This window comes from Astyanax mexicanus, chromosome 18, assembly GCF_023375975.1.
Source record: "Astyanax mexicanus isolate ESR-SI-001 chromosome 18, AstMex3_surface, whole genome shotgun sequence".
Classification (NCBI taxonomy): domain Eukaryota; kingdom Metazoa; phylum Chordata; class Actinopteri; order Characiformes; family Acestrorhamphidae; genus Astyanax; species Astyanax mexicanus.
This window is the reverse complement of record NC_064425.1, coordinates 40,524,834-40,539,651: the sequence shown is the minus strand read 5'-3', so window position 1 is coordinate 40,539,651 and position 14,818 is coordinate 40,524,834. Positions and strand designations below refer to the sequence as shown.

General features: G+C 38.9%; 1 protein-coding gene across 1 annotated transcript in view; it reads right to left on the bottom strand.

The window, feature by feature from the left end:
* Positions 1-14,818, bottom strand: part of myo7bb (myosin VIIBb) — a 46,108-nt gene that overhangs the window by 18,707 nt on the left and 12,583 nt on the right. Inside the window, exons 12-28 of the mRNA XM_022672202.2 lie at positions 14,442-14,652; positions 13,515-13,650; positions 13,121-13,293; positions 11,986-12,123; positions 11,730-11,888; positions 9,998-10,090; positions 9,677-9,771; positions 8,482-8,566; positions 7,582-7,800; positions 6,111-6,317; positions 4,825-5,136; positions 3,939-4,091; positions 3,756-3,830; positions 3,499-3,641; positions 2,178-2,304; positions 1,955-2,074; positions 796-969 (exon numbers count right to left, since the gene is read on the bottom strand). Of these exons, the coding sequence (XP_022527923.2) occupies positions 796-969; positions 1,955-2,074; positions 2,178-2,304; positions 3,499-3,641; positions 3,756-3,830; positions 3,939-4,091; positions 4,825-5,136; positions 6,111-6,317; positions 7,582-7,800; positions 8,482-8,566; positions 9,677-9,771; positions 9,998-10,090; positions 11,730-11,888; positions 11,986-12,123; positions 13,121-13,293; positions 13,515-13,650; positions 14,442-14,652 (2,620 nt within the window). The remainder of the gene's footprint in view (positions 1-795; positions 970-1,954; positions 2,075-2,177; positions 2,305-3,498; positions 3,642-3,755; positions 3,831-3,938; positions 4,092-4,824; positions 5,137-6,110; positions 6,318-7,581; positions 7,801-8,481; positions 8,567-9,676; positions 9,772-9,997; positions 10,091-11,729; positions 11,889-11,985; positions 12,124-13,120; positions 13,294-13,514; positions 13,651-14,441; positions 14,653-14,818) is intronic.

Here is a 14,818-nt window from a genome sequence, read left to right as displayed (position 1 = left end):
CCTATAGCTAGTGGTTTGTCTTATGTAGCTTGTTTTAAGACAGTAAAAGCGCAGGCTACAGGACGATAATACTCACCTCTGAACGGCAAAAGAGCTATCGCTGTTAGCGCTGTAAGTGGCTAATGCTAATGCTGCTCCAGCAGTGCTAGCTGGGGTTAGCAGCAGGCTACAGACTGATAATACTCTCCTCTGAACAACCAGAGTTAGCGCTTTGTGCAGTTAGCAGCTAATGCTAATGCTACTCCAGTCTCTGTGGTGGAGAACTAAACTGAAACTGCTTTACTGCTCCTTACAAGCTGACTGGTAAAATTCATACATAAGGTGCACCGGATTATAAGCACCCGAACATCCCTTTCGGACAGCTTCCTCTTACAGCGTCCACAGTTAATCCTGTTGGATGTGGTTAGTCCTTCTTGGTGGTATGCTGACATGCTGAGTCAAAATGGGATATGTTATTAATTTTCTACATCCGATCACAATCAGAATCACTCTATCTGGATGGAGAGATTTATCTCGATGTTTTGAAATAGCGCTCAGCAGTTAGCAGCTAATGCTAATGCTACTCCAGTCTCTGTGGTGGAGAGCTAAACTGAAACTGCTTTACTGCTCCTTACAAGCTGACTGGTAAAATTCATACATAAGGTGCACCAGATTATAAAACACAAAATTAAAGATTTTAAGTGCGCGTTATAGTGCAAAAAATATGGAAAGCAAAATGCTGGACATCTTTGTCAGTAATGTGTGTAAAGTATAGTGTATGATACACTGTTCCAGATGCATTCAAGCTTCTCAAACCTTCTCGTAGAGGGCAATGTAGAGGGAGAAGCCGAAAGTGTCCTTCAGGTTGGTTTTCTGGGCGATGGACTGGCACAGCTCGGCCGAGGTGCAGGCTGAGTCTACAGGCAGGCTGAGGGTCTGGCCGTCCATCAGGGTCACGACCACCACCATGTGTTCGTTCTTCTCCACAGCCTGTCGAACACACAACAGGAGCCGAAACGAAAAAGAGGTGTTTCTTATTTTTGTTTAAGCTATTTTTACCATTAAAACAAAGTAACAATAAAAAAAATCATTATTGGGGATAGTATTTTTTTATACAAACATAAAATTTCGCCTGCTTTGTTTAAAAAGTAATGTTGCTCACAAATATATTTACACTAATGGGCGTGGTGGTCAGGAAGTGAGGTGTGTACATTTCAGGCATATTGTGTTTTACTGAAGACAGAAAACACAGGTGCACCACTGACTGAATACAACCTAGACAGACATCAACAGTCATATGTTCATTGCTATATTAGCAATGCAAGTGCGACATGCAGCAGTGCACAAATCCAACTTTTACACCAATAATACACAGAATAGTAAATAAAATATTATTGCTATTCCTGTAAATGACCTGCTCACACACCTTCACAGTGTAAACAAGCAGGTCAGTTTTCTTTGCTGAGGAGCACAGAAGCGCTGCGCTGTTAAAATACCAATCTGCCAAAGTCAGAGCGCATCTGGTTCTTAAAGGGAGTACAAGTGACTTGATTTTTTTTTTTCCGTTACACCCAAAACACACTCATGATTAACTAAGAAAATTAGTACATGCTTGTTTCAAGTTGTGCAAGGTGTACTTTTCCTGTCGTTACGCTAGCAAAGACACATTGACACAGCCCCTAATTAAGCTGCATGGTGCACAGTTGATGAAGTCCATCCATTGAAAATAAGGTTCAGTGCAAAATTGGGGTTACCTGCATTTTCTTCATAACTTATACATATTAATAAACACCTTTGGGAGATTAAGATATTTTAAGACAAATTAAGGCCTTTCTTTTAGATAAACGAATTTAAGACATTTTAAGGATCTGCATTTAACCTCACAGTAAAAGACACTATGAGGTGCACAGACAAGCAATACTCATTATTTCCTCACAGATATTCCTAATCAAACTGCTTTTATGGGGAAACTTACCCTTAATTCGATCCAGCACGGTGGCTCATTTCTCTCCCCGTTTCTTAAAGTGCGCTGGAGGCGTTCGGCACAGTTAGCAGAATATTCACTCCGCCCCCTTCGGATAAAATTCTCCAGGTACTACAGTAAAACAAACATTCACATTAAATGCAGAAGACCCCACATATCCTATAGAATGTATCATGTCAGTGTAAATATATGAGAAGGTGGGCTGTGCTCCTACCTTTGTGAAGAGCTCAGTGGGAGGAAAGATGCCCAGGCAGATGGACAGAAGGACCCAGCCTCTGCTACAGCTTTTTGGATTTGGGTTTTTAGTCAGCTGCTTGCAGATCTGACAGTAGATCTCATCTCTACAGAAGGGAGAGAAAAAAAAGCTTTAAACCAGTTTAACGTACAGTATCAGTCAAAGGTAAAAAAAAAAAAAAAGTGGAATGTATGGAATTATATATGGAGTTATGTAGTAAATAAAAAAGTGTTTTGGCTCAATCACCTGACCTAAAACTAGTAGAGCTGGTGGATGAGTTTGGGGGTGAGTTAAGGGCTGAGTTTGGGGGTGAGACAGTGAATAAATTTGGGGGTGAATTGAAGGGTGAGTTAGGGGAAGAGTTTGGGGGTGAGTTGGGGGAAGAGTTTAGGGGTGAGTCTGGGGTGAATTGACAGGTCAGGTAGGGGAAACGTTTGGGGGTGAGTTAGAGGATGAGCTTGGAGTAAGTGGAAGGATAAGTCAGGGGAGGAGTTTAGGGGTGAGTTGGGGAAGAGTTTGTGGCTGAGTTTGTGGCTGAGTTGGGGAAGAGTTTGTGGCTGAGTAGGGGGCTGAATTGGGGGCTGAGTTGGGGGCTGAATTAGGGGCTGAGTTGGGGGCTGAGTTGGGGGTAGGTGTGGGGCTGAGTTGGGGGGGTGAGTTTGGGGATAAGTTGGGGAATGAGTTTGGGGGATGAGTTTGGGGATAAGTCAGGTGCTAAATTGGGTGCTAAATTTGGGGTTAAGTCTGGGGATGAATTTTGGGGAGCGTGAAAGGGTAAGTCAGGCGAAGAGTTTGGGGGTGAGTAGGGGATGAATTTAGGGTTGACAGACAAGTCTGGGATGAGTTTGGTGGCTAAGTTGGTGGATGAGTGTGGAGGTGAGTTTGGGAGTGAGTTAAAGGAAGAGTTTGGGGTGAGTTGAAGAAGTTTGGAGGTGAGTTTGGGGATAACTTGAAAGGTGGGTCTGGGATGAGTCAGGGATGAGTTGGAGGGCAGACTAAAGGAAACGTGTCTGGAATTCCTTCAGAACTGTTGGAGAAGTATTCCTCAAGAAGCCGATCAAGAAAAAAAAGCCAAGAGTGGGCAAAGTTTGGCATCAAAGCAAAATGTGCTACCTTGAAGAATTAAAAGTATAAAACATATTCTGGTTTGTTTAACTTTTTATTAATTTGATATTTATTTTCTTATCAGTAATAATTGTTATATCATAGTTTTGGTGTCTTCAAAATGAAATGTAGAAAATAATAAAATACAGAAAAAATAATGAGAAAGGCTTAAATGAATGAGTCCTAGACAATTTACCTAATGTCTGGTTTGACGATGGCATATCCTACAATGGTGTGCAATTTTTCCAAAGGTGTCATTGGACGATCAAAGGTAGGTCCCTCTCCAATCATAACATCATCCTCCTCTCTGAAATCCAGCTCAGGGGGTTCCACTGTTAACTGTAAACAGTAAAATATTAACACTGAGACTTACAGACATTATAGGAGTATAAAACCTGTATATTTAAAATCTAGTATATAATATAGGTAAATGTGGTTAGAAACATATGTGACCTCCTCAGGAATTGTTGAGTGTTTTCTTTTCCCATTTTCTTTTCCCTGCTGTTTGGCCTTTTTCCGCAGAAATTTCTGAAAGTACAGTTTGGAATGGATTTGTTAAGGTATCCCATCAGAGCTGTTCACACAGCACCATCTAAATGGTCTGGATTAAACATCAACAAGACACTAGAAGATTACCTCATCTACTCCAACCAGGTTACTGAGACGCCTTGCTTGCCTCATGCCCAAATTCTTCTGGATAGTATCAGCAACCACAGACAGACGAGCCTGTTTAGGCTCAGGAATATCTCCCATAAACCTCAGTATGATCCACCATACTGTCACACATGCCTGCAGAGGAGAAGAGATGAGATGAAGAAGAAGTGAAGACAGAGGAAGAAAATATTATAAGAAAAGATGATGAGAAATGATAAGAAGAGACAAAACAAGTGAAGAAAAGAGACAAGAAAATAGAGAAGAAGAGTAGAGAAATGATTAGAAGAGACAAGAGAAGAAGAGAAGAGACAAGGAAATAGAGAAGAAGAGAAGAGAAATGATTAGAAGAGACAAGACAAATAAAAAAGAAAAGAAAATAGAGAAGAAGAGAAGAAAAAGGAATAAAAGAGACAAGACAAGAAGAAAATAGACAAGGAAATAGAGGAGAAGAAAGGAGAAATGATTAGAAGAGACAAGACCAGAAAAGAGACAAGGAAATTGAGAAGAGAAGAGAAAGATCAGAAGAGACAAGACAAGAAGAAAAGAAAATAGAGAAGAAGAGAAGAAAAAGGAATTAGAAGAGACAAGACAAGAAAAGAGACAAGGAAATTGAGAACAGAAGAGAAGAGGGGAGAGAATAGAAGAGAAGAGAAAGGATTAGAAGAGACAAGACAAGAAGAAAAGAGACAAGGAAAAAGAGAAGAGAAGAATAGAGAAGAGACAAGGAAACAGAAAAGAAGAGAAGAGAAGAGAAGAAAAGAGAGACGAGACCAAACAAAATGAGATGAGGCGAGACAGAGACACAGAAGAAGAAGAATATGGAGATATCAGTGATCTGTTGATCCAGTTTGATGATAACTGCTCTCACCAGTGTGTCTCCCTCGTCCTCATGGTGGATCAGAGGCTGCTGAAGTCTTCGATCGATGTGAGTGTGTGTAGCTGAGCCCTGGAAATGCAGAGCAGAAAACTTAGAGAATGAAAATTCATCCTCCTCATCATCCTCCTCCTCTTCCTCCTCCTCCTTCTCTGACGGTGATGCAGACGACACAATCTCATCAGCTGGAGTCACCACGATCTTCACCATGTTCCCCTTCTCCTCCTTCTTCTCCTCCTCCTCCTCTTCCTCCTTGTTCTCATTGAGCTGCACCTCCTTCAGCTCCACCAGTTCTCCTTCTAGATCCTGCAAACAAAACAAAGACAGTACATTTAGCGGCTGTGACACACCAGCTCGACACACACTAACACTATATATATATATATATATATATATATATATATATATATATATATATATATATATATATATATGAGAACACTTAAATATAATCATGGAATATAATCAAGAGGAAGATGGATGATCACAAGCCATCAAACCAAACTGAACTGCTTGAATTTTTGCACCAGGAGTAAAGCAGCATAAAGTTATCCAAAAGCAGTGTGTAAGACTGGTGGAGGAGAACATGATGCCAAGATGCATGAAAACTGTGATTATAAACCAGCGTTATTCCACCAAATATTATTTTTTCAACTCTTGAAACTTTATGAATATGAACTTGTTTTCTATGCATTATTTGAGGTCTGAAAGCTCTGCTTCTTTTTTGTTATTTCAGACATTTCACATTTTCTGCAAATAAATGCTCCAAATGACCATATTTTTTTTGGAATTTGGGAGAAATGTTGTCTGTAGTTTATAGAAAAAAACAACAATTTTCATTTTACTCAAACACAAACCTATAAATAGCAAAATCAGAGAAACTGACTCAGAAACTGAAGGGTTTTTTTTCCAGAGCTGTATATTATATATTATATATATTTTTGATATTTGTTTTGCTGTAGAAGTTTTAAAAACTGTTATGTTTGCAGTTTAAATGTATACACTTAATACTCTGAACTTCAGGAAACATTTTTTTTTTATGTTATATAAATAATTTTGTTATATTATAATTATGTTATATAAAATCTGAGTTTTAGTAAGTTACCATAAGTTATTTTGTATATATAATATAATATATATGGGGTATATCACTCAGCCTTAATATATGTATATAGTTTTACAAATAAAGTTTAGTTTGGAACATGAACAATGACGCTTAGAACAGAATAGCTATTCATATTATGAAAACATAGAAGCAAATTGTTTACAGGAATCATCACCTCAAAGCCCTCTGGCGCCGGACCCTCCTGTCCTCCAACTACTTTGGGCAGGAACCCGAAGATGCCCTCAATTTCCTCATCGCTGGCCTCTGATTTAGTAGTTTTAGTGTCCTCCTCCTGTGATTGGCTGAGCACCTCCTCCAGTCTCCTCTGCCGCTCCAGATCAGCCAGTTCCTGAGCCTCTTTCTCCTGAGCGGACAGGACCGCCTGCAGAACATTACAAGAACTGATTACAGAACAGCCTCAGGACCACACAGTTCTGTACCCTGAATACTGTCTATTCACCATAAAGACCATAAAACTAACCTAGTGTGTATTATAATGTATCCACTGTGCGTGATTGCTAAGGTGTTGCTATGGTGCTGTGGTGTTTCTTGGTGGTTGCTATTGCATCCCAGGTGTGGCTATTTGCTATTTGCTATTTTATTCCTGGTGGTTGCCAAGGTAAAACAGACAGCTGCTACGGTGTTTTAGGGTAATTGCTGAAACAATAGCCACTTTCTAGGTTGGAGCTCTACAGTTGCTGTGGTGTTCCTAATGGTTACCTAGATGCGCAAGATTGTTGCTAAGGTGTTTCTTGGTGGTGGATAGAGTGGTTGCTCTGGACTCCCAGATGTTAGATAGCTTGTTGTTAGATGTTTCTATGGTATATTCTCTGTGGTTGTCAGAGGGTGGCTATGATATCCCAGGTTGCTATGCAGTTGGTAAAATATTCCCAGTTGTTGCTAAGGTGTCTCTTGGCTGGTGGTTTCAAGGGTGGTTACTGTGGTATCCCATGTTTTTGCTAGAGAGGTTGCTACGGCAGATGCTATTTTAAAAGTTTCCTATGTTATGTTGTCTCAGGTGGTTGCTGTGGTGTTGCTAATAAGCTTATTGGTGGTTGCTAGGGTGGTTGCTTTGACAGCTCTTGTTATGTAGTTGCTGTTTTATTCCTGGAGGTTGCCAAATTTCTCCTAGGTGGCTGCTATGGTGTTCTAGGGTGTCTGTCACTTGCTAGCTTGGAGCTCTGCAGTTGCTGTGGTGTTTCTAATGGTTGCCTAGGTGCACCAGGTTGTTGCTAAGGTCTTTCTTGGTAGTGGATATGGTGGTTGCTCTTTCTGGTGACTGCTAAAACATTGCTAAGTGAATTTTATTCTCTGTGATTGTCAGAGGGTGGTTATAGTATCCCAGGTTGCTATGCCGTTGTTAACATATTCCTGGTTGTTACTTAAGTGTTTCTTGGTTGATGGTTGCAAGGGTGGTTACCATGGTGTCTCAGGTGCTTGCTAGGTATCTATGCAGTCGCTGTGCTACAACAACCTGGATATTAAGGTGTTTCTTGCTGGTATCTTGGGAGGTCGCTATGGCAGATACCCTTTTAAATGTTTTCTATGTGGTTGCTATGGTGTTTGCTATTTGGTTGGTTAGATGTTAGTGATATGAGTATTCGTCTTATAGTGAAAAGAGGGGTGCACAACATTTTAGAACTCACATCATCCCTCAGTCGCCGGACTTGTTTCCTGGCCAGTAGTCCTCTGGTGTGCGACTGCAGCACAATGACAGCGGCCTGTTTACACTTCAGCTCTTTCCTAGACAGGAAACCACGAGTTTGTGATTGCAGGGTGACCACAGCACCCCGCGTGCGCTGAAACTGCAGGACGTCCTGCCGGCCGTGCACCGTGGCCTGGAGCCGGAGAAAACCCTGCAGGAGCTGAAGCGGGAGTGAGGCGTGAATCCAGTATTCAAATATAATACATAGCAAATACAGAATATCATCATCATTACCATGCAAAGAATATCAGCTCTCTAAAACAGAAACTTTACAGAAGAAGGAAAAAAACACCTTAACTTCCAATAGAAGTCAATGTAAAAGATAAGTAATTTTGAAGCATTTCGATTGGTCTATTCATCATGAAATTCTGATACAGTATAAAGACAGAAAGAAAAAAATGACGAAAAAATGACTAAGAAATTAAGGTCAGTCAATCCAAAACATTTCAAGAACTTTGAAAGTATCCTCAAGGGCAGTCACAGAGATCATCAAAAATGCTATGATGAAACTGGCCCTCATCAGGACCTCCCCAGGAAAGGAAGACCAAGAGTTATCTCTGTTGCACAGTAAGTTCACCAGAGTTACCAGAGTATTTTGGTTTGTTTAACACTTTTATGATTCTTTTATAGTCTGGATAAAGTAAATACATAAAATGTATTTCCCATATTAACTAATGTGCCCTTACATTATTGGTATAGATTATATGGTATACCAATGCTTACTAGATCATTGCTGTGCAGTTACTGTGGATTACTGATTCTGGTGGTTTCTAGGGTGTTTAAAAATGAGTGCTATAGTTGTTGCTGCTTGTATTTTGGACACAGTATACCAAAGACTTACTTTCTCTATCTGTTTGCGATCTCTGTGACCTCGCCAGTGTTTCTGCAGCGTCAGAGCTGCACTCTTCTTCTTTATAAAAGTCTTCCTACAGAGGAACACAGAACAGCTTCAGGACAGATCATGTGACTGCAGAAAGAACAGCTAGAGTTAACTCTAGACTTAAAGCAAGGGCTGTAAGGTGAGCTATTAACCCTTAGCTCTTTTGAGATAAAGGAGGGGTAATATAATCACTATTAACTAACACAAGTTTATTAGTGATTGTAGTCTTCAGGTATCAACATTTTCCTAAAATCGATAATCGATAAAACTCGTTTTTATCAAGCTTTTAAATAAAAAAGAAAGAAAGAAAAAATTATGATGATTTAAACAAAAACTAAAATTGGTATCACTGGTTTTGGATTCATTTTTTACTTTCATTCAGATTTTATTCATATAATTATGTTTTTAAAGTATGAAAGATTTCCTAAAATATGAACAAAAATATATATTGTATTGCTTTATGCTGTCCACAATACAATGCTAACACACATAATTAGGCAAAAATAATATTTTTTTTAACGCAAATTTGTCATTTGAAAGTTTAATTTAAAGTTTTCTGCCAGCTTCCTGCCACAGTTTACTCTTTTTACAGAGTCTGGCAACATTTTAGCAAAATTAAAATATTCTAATGAAAAAGTACCTAAAAAACTAGTTGAAATAAAGTAAAATATTAAAATAAAGCAAAAAAAAAAAAAAAAAAACAATTATCTTTTTCTAAAAATATGTGGAAATACTGGCACTTCATTTTCCAGCAGGACTTCCCACACTGCCCACACTGCCAAAAGTACCAGTTGGTCTTAATATAATATTCTATTTTATTCTAAGAACTCTTATCCAGTGTAAATCAGTCATGCATTTTGCAGTGGTTCTGTAGTAAAATTATTCATTAATATTCATTCACTCCATTTTCTCATGTAAAACGAATCCCTTCCAAACAGGGCTTTACATTTACAGGTTAAAGATCACAGTTAGGATTAGAATACTTTAATATTTATAGGATTGTAAAGTACTATAATATTTATTCATAATATTTGCTGAACTTTTTAATAATCCTTTAAACAGCAAACAAATTATACAGAGAAACTAACTTAAATAAATGGTATTAAAATAGGGTTGTATAAACAGTTTTTCCCATTTCCCATTTTTTCATCATCACCTGTCTCTGTGGCCCAGCAACACTCTCTGGATGATAAGAGCTTTCCTGTTCAGCTCTCGCTCTCTCTCCAGCTCCAGGAAGGAGTCGTGGTAATCCTAATAATAATACACACAGTAAAACTCAATAACCTTAAAAATACAATTAAAAACAGGCAGAATAAATTCTTATTATAAACTATAAGCCCTCTACAATCCCAAAAATATCAAAATATCAAAGACAACTATGACTTTATATGGAGTAAGTTTCTTTATATGAGGTCATATAGAGGTCAAAAGACCTCGTATACAGTAATACACAGATTCACAGAAGAGCTGTTAATACCCTTAGGAAGATTTTTGTCTTGCCGATCCTCCAATCATCTTCATCCTTAATCACCGCTCTGCAGATAGCATCACAGCAGTCTGCTGCAGGCTCCTGTTCAACACACATGCTCAGATAAAGTACAGTACATAGCTGCAACAATTAGCTAAAATAATATAGTGTCGATTACAAACGTAAAACATTCTCCTTTTACAGAAATAACAGCCTCAAAACTCTTCCTATAGCTTCCAATTCTGGTTGAAGGTATTTCGGATCATTCTTCTTTACTAATCATCTCCAGTTCAGTCAGGTTTGATTCAGGTTTCTGATCATGAACAGCTGCTTTAAATCACACCACAGATTTATAATAATATTCAGGTCTGGGGACTGAGATGATCTGAGATGATCATTCCAGAACGTTGTACTTGTTCCTTTACATGAATACTTTAGTGCTTTAGTAGATTTTGTGCAGTCTTTAGTGTTTAGTGTTTAGGGTCATTGTCTTGATGAAGTATCCAGCCCCGGCGCTTTAACTTCAACTTTCTCACTGATTCTTAAACATTGTTCTGAAGAATCTGCTGATATTTACTGGAATCCATGTGATCCTCAACTTTAACAAGATTCCCAGTTCCTGCACTGATCACACAGCCCCACAGCATGATGAACCACCACCAGATTTTACTGTGGGGAGCAGTAAAGTGTTTGTGTTGAAATGCTGTGTTCTTTTTCCTCCATTTATACCGCCATTCAAATAACTCAATAATTTTAGTTTCATCAGTCCACAGAACCTTATTCCAAAATGAAGCTGGCTTGTCTAAATGTGTTTTAGCTTTAGCTTTAGCATACCTCAAGCGACTCTGTTTGTGGTGCAGAAAAGGCTTCTTTTGCATTTCTCTCCCATACAGCCTCTCCTTGTGTAAAGTGCACTGAATAGTGAATAGTGAACGATGCACAGTGACTCCATCTGCAGCAGGATAATGGTTGGATGTAGGTGTTTGAAGCTCTGGAGGTCTGTGGTTGGGGTTGACTATGACTGTTCTCACCATCCTTCTCCTCTATTTATCTGAGATTTTTCTTGTTCTGTCACTTCAGGTCTTAACTAGAACTGTGTCTGTGGTTCTTCCATTTCCTCACTCTGTTCCTCACAGTGGAAACTGCAGCTGAAATCTCTGAGATTTGAGCTTTTATATCCTTCCTCTAAACCATGATGTTGAACAATCTTTGTTTTCAGGTCATTTGAGGTCATAGTTTTGTGTTTTGAGGCTCCCATGTTGCCGCTCTTCAGAGAAGATGCAAAGAGGAGAAAAACTTCCAGTTGATCACATTAACCCTTTCTTATGATTAGCTTCACCTGTGTATGTAGGTTAATGGTCAATGAGCTTACCAAACTAATTTTGTGTCCCAATAATTAGTGCTGAAGGTATTTAAATCAATTAAATGACAAGGGTGCCCAAATTTATGCACGTGCCTAGTTTAGATAAAAATAATTATTGCACACTTTCTGTAAATCCTATAAACTTCATTAAACTTCTCAGATATCACTGTGTTCATCTGCTATATGATATATATAACAGAAATTGATGATCTGAACAACCAATGATTTATAAAGGAACATCATGAAAACCCAACCCATTATAATGTAAAGAGAATACAATTCTGACTCATAAGACTCATAGTAGAACAGTGTATTTTACAATTTAATGCCAACTTATAATTACAATAATTAGACAAAATCAACAGTGTTTTTTCTTACTGTGTTTGGGTCGCAGTCTGTGGTCTTCAGCAAAACTCGGTAACGACCCAGGAACTCTGTGAATCTGTGGCGGATGGGATATCCTAACTTGCGTATTTTGATGGTCTCCAGCAACCCGGAGTATCTCAGCTGCTGTATACACAGCTTCCTATCAAACTCCTGCAGCAGAGAGAGAGAGAGAGACACAGCGGGTGAGGAGAGTGAGGAGGGTGAAGGGTTAATGAGAGTACAGGGATGGAGATGAGAGGGTTCATACATTGGACTGCTTGCTGTCATTGGGTTTGAAGCAGCGGATGAAGAACGGCTCACACAGAGAAAGAGCTTTCATCAGCGAGTCCAGCGAGTGTCTGAACTGACCACTCAGAGTGGAGATCTGCCTCCGATCATTTCCCTGCTGTAAAAACAGAGACACGTCAGTTATTCAGCTTTATTTATTCACTTTAACGACAAGAGTAATTAAATAAGAGACCACTTAAAAATATGATGATTAAAATTGAAAACCTCTGGAATATAATCAAGAGGAAGATGAATGATCACAAGCCACCAAACCAAACTGAACTGCTTGAATTTTTGCAAGAGGAGTAAAGCAGCATAAAGTTATCCAAAAGCAGTGTGTAAGACTGGTGGAGGAGAACATGCAAAGATGCATTAAAACTGTGGTTAAAAACCAGGGTTATTCCACCAAATATTGATTTCTGAACTCTTAAAACTTTATGAATATGAACCTGTTGAGCTCTGTATCTTTTTTGTCCTCTCATCCATTTCTCATTTTCTGCAAATAAATGCTCTAAATGACAATACTTTTGTATTAGGATTTTAGGAGAAATCAACAATTTTGTTGATTGTAGTTTATAGAATAAAACAACAATGTTCATTTTACTCAAAATTAAACCTATAAATAGCAAAATTAGAGAAACTGATTCCTGTGCTTTTCCAGAGCTGTAATATAGAACATCCCTTTTAATGAACATACTACACTATTCGACCTGGGCTGCTTATTGACAAGAACTGGGCGATGAGATTTACAGTGTCAAGAAAAAATATTTACTTTTTTTTGCATTTTTTAATTCTTACATTTTATCAAACAGATTATCAAAAAAACTTTGATATCAGACAAATATAACCTAAGTAAATATTAAAATAACTTTTTTAAAGCTATTTAACTTTGATGAATGACACTTTTTGAAAAGCTGAGTTCAATTTCACTACTAACCACAACCAAACCTGATTACAGCCAGCTAACAGATCTCAAAAAACAGCACATTATAGCCCAATCTGAAGAGATTCAAGAACAAATGAAAAAACAACAAAGTAATTGATCATCTATGAGTCTGGAAATAAAGGGATTATAGGTCAAAAGTAGTAAAGTAGTAGTAAAGCAGAACACGTACCTGTAATGAGCGTTTTGAGTTGACCAGGACTCTGCTGTTGTTGTTTTTAGCAGGTCTGGATACAGAGGCGTTCAGCTCTGACTGGAAGATCAGTCGGAGAAGTTTGCTGGAGGATTTCTGGATGAGGCTGATGATGTCTAAACTGAGGGCATCCCTGTTCTTCTCCAGAAACCCTTACAAAACAGAATTTGTAATGAATAACAGCTGTAATAAACAATCCTACTGCCAAGTAGTGTAATTATTATGTAACAGGCAGGGTGATTATTAATCTGCATCTTCATACAGATTAGAGTGCAGTATTGTGTAATATTTAGTACAATCTGTATTTGTATCATTTTATTATTATTAATCATAGAATGATTTACAGAAGTAGGAGTATGTAAATATTTAGTACCACTGCAGTCGTAGAAGACCACTCCAGCAAAGTGCTTAATACCAAACTGCATGCTGTGGATGTTTCTGGAGGGAACCATGATTTTGCTTCTTTTGTGGTTTTCTTTAATTTTGTCCAGCAGTGTTTTGTCTGTGCCCTGAGATTTAAAATACTTGTTATATAAACATATATTGCAAATAACTGTCTACACTGTCAGTATTGTCTTTGTTGTTTCTTTGTTGGGACTTTCTATAGAGTCTTTGTTGTGTCTGTAGTGTCTTTGTTGTCTCTGTAGTGTCTTTTTTGTCTCTACAGTGGCTTTGCTGTGTCTGTAGTATCTTTGTCATGTCTGTAGTGTCTGTCTGTACTGTCTTTGTTTTGTCTGTATTATCTGTCTGTAGTGTCTGTATCTGTATCTGTGTAGTAGCAGTAACAAAAGTACATCTAGTAGTAGTAGTAGTACATTTAACATCTACCGGTACCTTTGTGTCTGTCATGTGTCTGTCTGACTCATGTTTGTCTGTCGTTTCTGTCTGTGTCGTGTCTGTGTCGTGTCTGTCTGTGTCGTGTGTGTATCGTGTCTGTCTGTGTCGTGTCTGTCTGTGTCGTGTGTGTATCGTGTCTGTCTGTGTCGTGTCTGTGTCGTGCCTGTGTCGTGTCTGTCTGTGTCATGTCTGTCTGTGTGTATCTTGTCTGTCTGTGTCGTGTCTGTCAGTCTGTGTCATCTCTGTCTGTGTCGTCTCTGTCTGTCTGTGTCGTGTCTGTATTGTGTCGTGTCTGTATTGTGTCTGTCTGTGTCGTGTCTGTCTGTCTGTGTCGTCTCTGTCTGTCTGTGCTGTCTCTGTCTGTCTGTGTCGTGTCTGTCTGTCTGTGTCGTGTCTGTCTGTCTGTGTCATCTCTGTCTGTCTGTGTCATCTCTGTCTGTCCGTGTCGTGTCTGTGGTCTTGCCTTGGGGAAGTGGGACTCCTCGTCGATCAGTGACAGGATGTTGAGGGGTTTTACAGCCAGCAGGTCGATGGTGAGCTGGTTGTCTGTAAAGTTGATGTTTTTCCATTTGATGCCCTCCTTCAGATACTCCTCCTGCTCCAGTTTAAAGATGTGCTCCACGAAGAACTGCTGCAGCTGCTCGTTAGCGTAGTTAATGCACATCTGCTCAAAACTGCACACAAGCACAACATACACTGTAATCTCTGCACTGTTCTAAACACTCCTGAAACACACCTGAAAACACAAGTGAGACTGGAGAGAGTTTGAGATTAAGGTGAATTTGGGGTGAGATTGAGAAGAGCTTGGGGTAAGATTGAGGTGAATTTGGGGTGAGATTG